The sequence below is a fragment of the Chanodichthys erythropterus genome, chromosome 2 (assembly GCF_024489055.1).
Source record: "Chanodichthys erythropterus isolate Z2021 chromosome 2, ASM2448905v1, whole genome shotgun sequence".
Lineage (NCBI taxonomy): Eukaryota > Metazoa > Chordata > Actinopteri > Cypriniformes > Xenocyprididae > Chanodichthys > Chanodichthys erythropterus.
In genome coordinates, this window is record NC_090222.1 from 4,624,055 (window position 1) to 4,635,000 (window position 10,946).

At 36.4% G+C, this 10,946-nt stretch overlaps 1 protein-coding gene across 1 annotated transcript in view; it reads left to right on the plus strand.

The window, feature by feature from the left end:
• Positions 1-10,946, plus strand: part of ibtk (inhibitor of Bruton agammaglobulinemia tyrosine kinase) — a 50,544-nt gene that overhangs the window by 30,042 nt on the left and 9,556 nt on the right. Inside the window, exons 13-25 of the mRNA XM_067399988.1 lie at positions 330-416; positions 506-588; positions 2,867-2,904; positions 2,982-3,078; positions 3,175-3,276; positions 4,337-4,454; positions 6,013-6,073; positions 6,150-6,274; positions 6,359-6,495; positions 8,905-9,044; positions 9,953-10,068; positions 10,144-10,239; positions 10,332-10,484. Coding sequence (XP_067256089.1) covers positions 330-416; positions 506-588; positions 2,867-2,904; positions 2,982-3,078; positions 3,175-3,276; positions 4,337-4,454; positions 6,013-6,073; positions 6,150-6,274; positions 6,359-6,495; positions 8,905-9,044; positions 9,953-10,068; positions 10,144-10,239; positions 10,332-10,484 — 1,353 coding nt within the window. The remainder of the gene's footprint in view (positions 1-329; positions 417-505; positions 589-2,866; positions 2,905-2,981; positions 3,079-3,174; positions 3,277-4,336; positions 4,455-6,012; positions 6,074-6,149; positions 6,275-6,358; positions 6,496-8,904; positions 9,045-9,952; positions 10,069-10,143; positions 10,240-10,331; positions 10,485-10,946) is intronic.

Genomic DNA, 10,946 nt, shown 5'->3' on the forward strand with positions numbered 1-10,946 from the left:
AAACAATCATTGTGTGTGTATATATATATATATATATATATATTAGGGCTGTCAGTGTTAACGCATCTAATTTTAAAAATGTTTACGCATTAAAATAATTTAATGCGAATAAATTACTGAAGCATTTGTTATTATTAATGTATAATCCATATCAGCTATTGGTCACCCTGCTCTTTAGATATCGATTTTGGCTGTTTATAATAATTGGTTAACACTAAAGTGTTTACCAAAACTGTTTTTGCTGCTGTACCTTTAATATTTGTGTATAAATTAGGGGTTAATTGTGACAATTGCTGTAATTCATCAATAAGTATTTTATGATTGACTAGGCTTGATGGGGTGAAGTTTGAAAATGGGAAGATCAGCGTGGCGCAGAAGAAGACGGGCAACAAGCCACGATTCAACCAGAAAAAATGGTGCGTGGTGTTCTTTCGAGAAACATCAGTCGAGGTCATAAACTCTTTGACTGGCTGTGAATGCAGATCTAATCACTGTGTCTCCTCAGCTCATACCTCTGTGATGTCACGCTGCGCTCTGAAGATGGGAAGGAGTTTCCCTGTCACAAATGCGTTTTGTGCGCTCGGCTGGGTGAGTTCAAATTTATTATTTTACACTTGTGTCCACTTCCGTAGACATTATTCATAATTATTCAGATGCCATATTCAATTTGACACAAATAAAAATGAAGCTGTGAGTGCTGGAAGGTGAAGAAGTCTATTACATTGTACTGTACTTGATTACTGACTGCTAAGCTTATGAAGCATTGAAAATGTCTTTAAATCATTGTTTTCATTGGAGAGGTATATCACCGCCTTGGAATTATAAGGTTCTGCTGCATTCTGAGCAGTTTTGAGATATTGAGCTTCAACGTTTTCGCATTCCATACACCTTTGTGGACCCTTTTTATTTTCAAAAAAAAAAAAAGTCGCAAAATCTACACAACTTAAAAAAAAACAAACAAAAAAAACACATCATATAATGTAAATAAGTTTGTTATGGAATAAGAATATGTGAATAACTCAATTGACCCTTCGCTGGGAGTTTGACCAATCATATCGCCGAATCCGCCATTTTGTCAGACAAAGCAGTTAGTAGTTAGATTAACCTCGGTGGACTTGAACTTGAAAAATGGTGTGTACTGATGTCTTTCTACGTTTGAAACAACATTCCTTCTGATGTTCATTCATGTTTATTTGATGCTATAAATTAACTAGTAGGAAGAGATGATCAGTTCACGAGCCGCTTGAGCTGAGGCGCTACAGCAATCTGTCACGACACATTAAAGAGCCACAAAACGTTTTATATTGTTCGAATATCTTAAAAAAAATAAAATAAATAAATAAATAACACCATTTGAAAGTTGGGACTTTGTTTAATATCATAAGTAACCTGCTCTGTCTTGTCTGTCGACGTGTTGTCAGTATCCTCTTTGCCATAGGCATAATTTGCGGGTGGGACGGGTGGGACATGTCCCCACCACTTTTTGAAACCTCTCGTGGCACGGATGTATACTAATACAAAAGAAACATATCTAGTTGATTAGCAATTTGATCGTTTGTGTTAAATAATAGGCGATCTGGCGCTAGGATATGTTGTTTTTGAAATCATGTTGAGTGTTTGTTTTCACTGTTATCAGTGGCGCAAACAGTGTTCTCTTGGTGCTCATGTACATTGCACAGTCTTCACACGGATGAGCACTTCAATCTATCGGCCGAAGACTCTGTCCTGTTGGACTAGTGGCAGAACGAATAATGTAACAATAAATTTGGATCCACGTATTAATTGGCTAATGTAAATACTCTTGAGTCGAACAATATATTGTATTATAGTAGATGTAAGGGCATATTAAACATGAGATCTAAGTCAATAAATGTTGTGCAATTATTATTATTATTATTATTATTATTATTATTATTATTATTGTAATGATACAATTACAATACACCCCCCACCACCACACACCTTCCTGTCCCACCCACTTTCTAAAACAAAGTTACGTCACTGTTCTTTGCTCTGCGATATATTTTTCATTGCGTGTGGCGTGACGGCACCATGGCTTGTCGTACAAAGCAACAGTAACTAAGGGGGGCGGGTCTTTGCGAATACTTTAGCAAGGATGCTTTAAATTGATCAAAAGTGATAAAGACATTTATAATGTTACAAAAGATTTCTATTTTAAAAAAAATGCTGTTCTTTTGAAGTTTCTAAAAAGTATCAGTTTCCACAAACATGAAGCAGCACAACTGTTTTCAACATTGATGATGATAATCAGAAAAGTCTCTTAAAGCAGCAAATCAGCATATTAGAAGGATTTCTGCAGGATCATGTGACTGAAGTAATGATGCTTCAGCTTTTTAATAACATTTTAAAATGTATTACAATAGAAAACACCTATATTAAGTTGTAATATTTTACAATATTACTGTTGTGCTCTATTTTTAATAAATAAATGCAGCCTTGGTGAGCATGAGACGTCTTTCAAAACATTAAACAACTTACCAATCCTAAACGTTTAAGTGTATTTCTGTTTAGTCTGACTAAACTGAAATGTCTATTCTCAAAATTCTGTCATCAAATCAGGTTTAATAGCTGTATGACTCCTGTAGAGGAACTGGATAACTAAAAACTTAAAACTAACATAAAATTCTCATATTTTTTTGTGAGAAACGGACTGAAATTTAAATCTTTAATTTTGTGGTTGAAAGTCCCTTTTCACTTTCATTCAGCAGCTTAGACAAAGTTATACAGATTTGCAACAGCTAAATGCTTCATTTTAAGGTGATCTATTCCTGTTCTTATTAGGAGTGTGAATTATCATATTTTAATATAGATGCACTATGTAATTTTCACTCCCTTAATTCTGCAGAATACTTCAACAGTATGTTGGGCAGCCCCTGGATCGAGGTACGATTAAACATGAAGCAGCATAGTCTCTCTGAACTGGAGCTGTTTTTTGATGTAATCTCTTCTGCCCTCTTCAGGCCACCAGCTGCTCTGCGCTAGATATGCCAACCACCTCTGAGGTCCTGCAGGTTATTCTGGAGTACATCTACACCGACGAGTCTCCCACTGTCAGAGGTTTCACCCCACGTGTTATGCTTAGCTGATATTTCCTGCCTTTTCTTCCTCTCTCTCCTGTGTAATCCATATCTCCTCTCTCTCTGTATCTCTCAGAGTCTGTGAATGTGGAGTTCATGTGTAATGTGCTTGTGGTGGCTGATCAGCTGTTGATCACTAGGCTGAAGGAGATCTGCGAGGTCGCCATCACTGAGAACCGTAAGTCTCTCTTTCAGTTGTTCATGTTCAGATATTTTGTTTTAGTAATGCAGACAAGTTACTTGAGAAAAGTAATTTGGTTACTTAACTCGTGTTACTTGTAATGCGTTATCCCCAACACTGCTCTCTTTTAAGAAATATGAATAAAAGATGGAGAGAAACAAAAGGTTCGGGATGAAAGAACAGTACGGCTGCTGCTTGTTATTTTGAATAGCGTGGAAAAGTAACTATAACAGTTAAGCTTTTATCTTTCATTTGACTTGTTTTTTGTTATTATTAAATTGCATATAATATACTATGTATAGTTCAAATCTTTTGCAGTGCAAAATAGACACCGAAATGAGATGATTTTGTCTCTTAAAGGATTAGTTCACTTTCAAATAAAATTTTCCTGATAATTTACTCACCCAATGTCATCCAAGATGTCCATGTCCTTCTTTCTTCAGTCGAAAAGAAACTAAGGTTTTTGATGAAAACATTTCAGGATTATTCTCCTTATAGTGGACTTCAATGGAAGGTCAAAATTACAGTTTCAGTGCAGCTTCAAAGGGCTTTAAATGATACCAGACGAGGAATAAGGGTCTTATCTAGCAAAACGATCGGTCATTTTCTAAAAAAATGTAAGTGGTTCCGCCATTCTGCCTTCCATATTCTTCAAAAAGTTCTTCAAAATGTCCTACGCCTTCCGGAATGGCGGAACCACTTGGAAGGCGATCAACTGTTTATATAAAGCATATACATTTACATTTTTTTTAGAAAATGACTGTTCATTTTGCTAGATAAGACCCTTATTCCTCGTCTGGTATCATTTAAAGCCCTTTGAAGCTGCACTGAAACTGTAATTTTGACCTTCCATTGAAGTCCACTATAAGGAGAATAATTATAAGGAGAATTCTTTTCGACTGATGAAAGAAGGACATGGACATCTTGGATGACATGGGGGGTGAGTAAATTATCAGGAAAATTTAATTTGAAAGTGAACTAATCCTTTAAGCTTCACCATTCCTGGACACGTCCTGAAAGTATATAGTGTAAACTCTGAGTGTTGTATTGTGTGCAGTGACGCTGAAGAACGCAGCGGAGTTGCTGGAGTTCTCCACCGTGTACAACGCTGAGCAGCTCAAACTGTCCTGCCTGCAGTTTATTGTCCTCAATATGGCGGCGCTGCTGGAGTCCAAGTAAGATTGAGACACTTAAACCCCTGCTGCAGAAATCCTTTACTACAGTGACATGTTCAGTTCACTTAGTTTTGTCTTTGCCATGACATATTAACTCGTGGGAACGTGATAATACGTTGTAGCCATGAGATTATTTTGTCGAGGTTATGACATCCTTATATCATGGTCATGCGATGTGAAGTCGTGGCCTCGAGATCCTATGTTGAGGGAACGACATCTAGTTCTCGTAGCCACAAGTTTAATACATAAACAAACCTGTGCAACCATAGCAACTGGGATTATCAGAAATTGATATTATTAAAGGGTTAGTTCACCCAAAAATGAAAATGATGTAATTAATGACTCACCCTCATGTCGTTCCAAACCCGTAAGACCTCCGTTCATCTTCGGAACACAGTTTAAGATATTTTCGATTTAGTCTGAGAGCTTTCTGTCCCTCCATTGAAAGTGTTTGTGCGGTATACTGTCCATGTCCAGAAAGGTAATAAAAACATCATCAAAGTAGTCCATGTGACAGCAGTCGGTTAGTTAGAAGTTTTTGAAGCATCAAAAATACATTTTGGTCCAAAAATAACAAAAACTACGACTTTATTCAGCATTGTATTCTTTAAAGCGGCTTTTGTCCAGGTACACTTGTGCATCGTTTTTCAGGTAGCTTTGCAGGAAGGTTTCTTTAAGCGGGTTCAGATATCTGTGTGGAGCACTGGCTGTTGTCAGACTCCTTGTGCATATAAAATCTGACTGGATTATTTCAATTAATGGCAAAATGAATGTTTGGAAATGAGAACTGATATTTCCAACTGAAACACTATAGCAAAGGATATAAATATCTGGCTTAAAACCCTTTCTTGGGGGTGAAAATACTGATGTGCCTAAGACATTTGTATTGTGTATTCTGTATTGTACTGTATCAAACTGCTAGTATTTTGGTGTTAATGTTACACAAACCATGTTCCCGTTCACCATTCCAGAGTCAGATAGATGCTTTCCAACAATCAGTATCCTTTGAAACGCTTTGAACAACTCAGAGTGTCATTGGAGAAAGCAATATAGTTTATCATAATATCATTATATACATCATACACCTGCTATACTGCTAAATCTACACTGGGATAACCTGAACTTCTCTCGAGAGTCCCCTGCTAGTTCACTGTTAATGATATGCTAAAGTCCGCCGGCACTTTGATGTGATTGGTTACAAGGTAGTTTGTGATGTCACAGACACCAGCGATTTCAAACTGTGTTTTTGAGACTGTCTTTGGTTTACTGCAGTTTTAAAGAGAAACTACTCTTCAATGGTGTTGACATATGAATTTGCACATGGTTTGTCTTAAAGTATATTAAAAACACCACATAGACAAATAAACAACATTAAAAACTTAATTTTCACCACAGAGGGACTTTAAAAGAACAATATTTATTTGAAATAGAAATCTTTTATAACATTATCAATGTCTTTTATCTTGCCGAATAAAAAAAAAATCATACTTACCCCAAACCTTTTGCACAGTAGTGTATGAACGGATGTTGCTCATCTGTCTGTCTCTCTGTCTATCAGAGCGCTGGAGATCCTGAGCGATGATGTCCTCCTGGATCTAACAGCTGCGTACAGGAAGATGGTAAGTTTAAATCATCACCCTTATCAGGTTCATTAAAGCTCTGCTCAGAGATCCTGACATCAAACTCCTCCATCAGATCCCAGCCATGCAGAGACGTCTCATTACACCGTACGCCGACGCTCCTGATCTCAGCGCCTATGAAGACAGAGAGTGGGACTCGGCTGTGGACTGTAAGAGCTGCTCTGAAGCGGATCACTCCAGGTGTGAATTCGGTCCTGCTCAAACAGTGTAATATGGATATGAAGGACTGTCCATCTGTAAGAGTTCTCACTGTGTTTAAATTAGAGATAACCTGCTGAAGAAAGCCAAGATGAGGGCTAAGAGGAAACCACGGCGCCGCTCCGACAGCTCTGGTGGATACAGCCTGTCTGATGTCATACAGAGCTCTCCCACTGACGTCACCCACAGCCCACCCACTCCAGGTCAACTTACTCGCTAATAAAAGACACTAATAAGTTGTGTTTTCTAAGGCAAACATCACTTTTATAATTGCTTATACTTGGGATTAGGGAATTATTCAGATCCCTAGGTGGGCTCTTTTGAGCTGGGTCAGTGAGCAACCACCCCAAAATACCCTAGCAACAAATAAATACCACTCACAATTTCTTCAGAAAACAAATATTGATCATCTGAATTAGTAGTTCTCAACCACGGGCCTCAGCAAACTATAAAAGAGCTGCAGGATTAATTAAAATAATTTAAAGATATTAAAGTGCCAGTGTCCATATTATGCTCATTTACAAGTTTATCATTTTATTTTTGGGCTCTGCTAGAATACATTTACATGGTTTAAAGTTTAATAAACACATTATTTTTTTTCTCATACTGTACATGGTTGCAGCACCTCTTTTCACCCTCTGCCTGAAACGCTCTAGTAGTTCCCATCTCTTTAATGCCGCCTTTCTGAAAAGCCCAGTCTGCTCTGATTGGTCAGCTGGCCCAGTCTTTTGTGATTGGTGAACCACTTAGAGCATGTGTCAGAAATATAACGCCTCTTACCATAATTGGGTTTCAGCTCTCGAGTCTTGATGAGCAACTGTAAGCGGTATTTTATCTATGGTAACTATAGTGTCGTTATCAGAAATCCATACTTTTGCCCTTTTTTGCAGCAAAAAAAAAAAAAACTGTGTTATTTACTTATGTAACGGCATTTTTCAAAGACTGAAAACGCAACGATGACTAAATAAAAATGTGTTTTGAATGACTAAAACTATGACTAATATCCACTCTCATTTTCAGCAATGAATAAAAACTAGACAAAAATGATAGAAAGGGACGATTTGGGGAGATATCTAGTCAGGACTGCTGTCCTGTGTGGAAGAAGTAACGTGCTGATCTAACCGTGGGAAATGCGGCGCTGTTGCGCACTCCACAGGCTCGAGCAGCAGCACTTCAGACTGCTTCGTAATGAATGAATAGCCCACATTTATGCCAAGCGATTGTCATAATTAATCAACATTAGCTTATAAGCAATGTTTACTACACGATTTTTATATGGTAGTATATTTTAGACCAGTGGTTCCCAACCACATTCCTGGAGGACCACCAACACTGCGCATTTTGCATGTCTCCTCAATCAAACACACCTGATTAGGGTTATCAGCTCATTAGTAGTGACTCAAAGATCTAAAATTGGTGTGTCAGACAAAGGAGACATGCAAAATGTGCCGTGTTGGTGGGCCTCCAGGAATGTGGTTGGGAACCACTGTTTTAGACGGTTGTAAGAATGCATATTTAATCTCTGTCATCTGAACTTAAATGAGTAGCCTGCTACAGTGCAGACATTTAAGAGTCATGGTGTATGCGGGATGGTTTATAATTATTATTCTTTCCTGGTCATTATTGTTATTTTTTTTACACAACAAACTGTATTTAACATATTTAACTTGCTTCATAGTAAACTACTGTATCTTCTGTCACAGGAATGAAGGACGAAGAACTTTATGACACATTATTCAAGTATAAGGGTTATTATAGTTAAATTTAAAACCATAAAAAAAACTTCATTACTTGAAATAAACGGTAACTGAAATAAAAATAAATATATAAAAAATGTAAACTTATTTTATTTCATCTGGTTTTCTAAGCTTTAGCTTAACCTGAGGTATTAAAATAACAGAAATAAAAACGTATAAACATTTAAAAGCAAAAACTAAAAGACAAACACAAAATTACTAAAACTTTTAACTAAAATTACAATGAAAGCAGAAAAACTCTAAATAAAATCTAATCTTTTTTTTTTTTTTTTAAACAAAAACTGTAATAGTACCTCAATGATAAGTGTGTCAATCCCTGACAAGTACTGAATTGAGCTCTTTCGTCTCTTTTTGCACTTACAGTAAACGGCCAATTTCTGATGACTAAAATATGACTAAAACTAAATCAAAATTTGCTGTCAAAATTAAATTAACACTGCTACAATAATATATATATAAAAATTTTAAACTTCTTCTTTGGTAAATTTTAATTATTATGAGATATTGTTTTATTAAAGAATATTCATTTGTTGAATTGTTTTGGAATCACAAAAATAATTGTGGTCAATTTAATATTTTGACACTCCCAGTTTCTGTTTTAAAAAAACTTAGAAAATAAGCAACTTCATCCTAATTACAGCAGATCATATCAGAGGAAATATTATAGTTTACATCTGGGGAACCCGAATATAGTTTTGGATAAAACTATAAAAAAAAAGTTTTGCCTTCAAACTAAAAAGGTTGAGAACCACTGATCTAAATGGTGCTTTGCACACTGACAGATGTAAATTATTCAGTCATTTCTATCATTTCAGTATTTTCATATTTTAGTATGGACTGGTTGTTTTACCACAGGTTTGGGTCATTCGGTGAAGGCCAGTTCAGTGGAGTCTCTGCAGGAGCTCATCACGTCTGACTCGGAGGGCAGTTATATGGGAGTGGGCAGCCCTCGAGACCTGCAGTCCCCTGTCTTCCAGGACCGGCCCGATACGCAGGTAATGACCCAACAATGTGAACTCACAAAACTACATAGTATAGACACATTTGATACAATTAAACAAAATGTGTTTTTCCGTTTCACATGTGACAGAAAGCAATAATAATATTTATTGGGTAATATTTAAACCAAAATGATCCAAAAGTTATTTTTAGTGTAATATAATATTTATATATTAAGATTATTTTAGTGTAATATATACTGTACTCTGTATAATTATGTATAGTTTCACAATACCATTAGTAAAATTTAAAGATATAATACTACATTCTGATAATTGTCAGCTACTTCCTTTTAAAGTTTATTTATATTCACTATAGTTCAAACATTTTGGGGTTGGTTAAATTTTATGTTTTGAATTAAGTTTCTTATTCTCACCATGGCTGCATTTATTTGATCAAAAATACAGTAGAATTGTGAGTAATACTGTGAAATATTATTTCAATTTAAAATAACTGTTTTCTATGTTAATATCTTTTAAAATATAATGTATTTCTGTGAACAAAGCTGAATTTTCAGCATCATTACTCCAGTCTTAAGTGTCACATGATCCTTCAGAGATTATTCTAACATGATGATTTGCTGCTCAAGAAATATTTATCAATGTTGAAAACAATTCATATTTTTGTGGAAACTGCGATTACATTTTTTTTTTAGGATTCTTTGATGGACAAAAACTTAAAAAAGGAATTTATTTGCAATATAATCTTTTCTAACATTGCTGCAGAATATCTTTTGTAACATGCTAAATGCACAATAAAATAGCTGTGAAAGTACCAAAATTTAAGTCATTTTTCTCTGAACATTTTCCTCCCGCGAGAGCTCTCCTACATCATTAGGCTGAGTAAATGATGGCAGAATCATTGTTGGATGAACTCTCCATTTAAGATAAATTGTTTTTCGTAGGAGGAGAGGCGTGGACCAATGGGACTAAAGACACCTCCTGGCCAACCTGTTTTGAAAAATGGCCCCATGCCCACTAAATCTTCCACCCCTGAACCCATCCCAGCAGTCAAAGCAAGGTGATTTAAATCTCTGTCACTGCAAGCGGTTGATATTCTTCATTGGTAGGGCTGTAATTCTGAATGCATGTTCAGTCTCTCTAGACCAGCTCCTGTCCTGGACCTCAGGGCCATCATGGAGATGGAGGCCAACTCACTGAACCTGGGTGCCACAGCCAAAAGTCCCAGCTCGTAAGTCACGGTAGTTCACAGAGCACAGTAAACTAAGTGTCTAAAATCATTTTTTTACTCCATTCTGTACTTATTCTTTTAATGAATAACAGATCGAGCAGCAGTAAAGTCATGGTCATTCCCAGTAAGATTTCTCAGAAGCAGAGGAAGATGATGGCTCTCGCCTCCAGAGAGGGAAGCACAGAGAGCGTGTCTGCTAACCATCTGCCACCATCTGTTACTCCAATTAAACCTGTGAAGACCTGGTGAGAGCCTGATCGCTTTCTGCTTTGCTTATTCCATTATGTCTCAGAAATGGGTAAAAGGTAGGGTGACAACACGTCCTCTCTTCTGGACCTTGAAGCAGTGGTTCCCAAAGTGGGGGTCACGAGACATTGAGGGAGAGGTCGCGAGATGATTTCCAGAAATCTAATTTTTTTTTTTTTAAATGATTAGAAATAGCAGATTTTATCAATAATTGTAACAAAATTTTTAAAGCTGCTGTCTGTAACTTTTTTGTGTTCAAAATTGACAAAAATTATATAATGAGAATGTACAACATGAATCCATTTTCCAAACCGTGTTTTTGTCTTATCCTGAATCATTATGGTACACTTATAATAAGTGTTTATATATTCAGACTATTTTAGACCGGACTGGTAGGACCCACCGCAGAGTATCACAGTAACTGCGTGATTCGCCATAGACATACACGGAGAAAAGTAGCT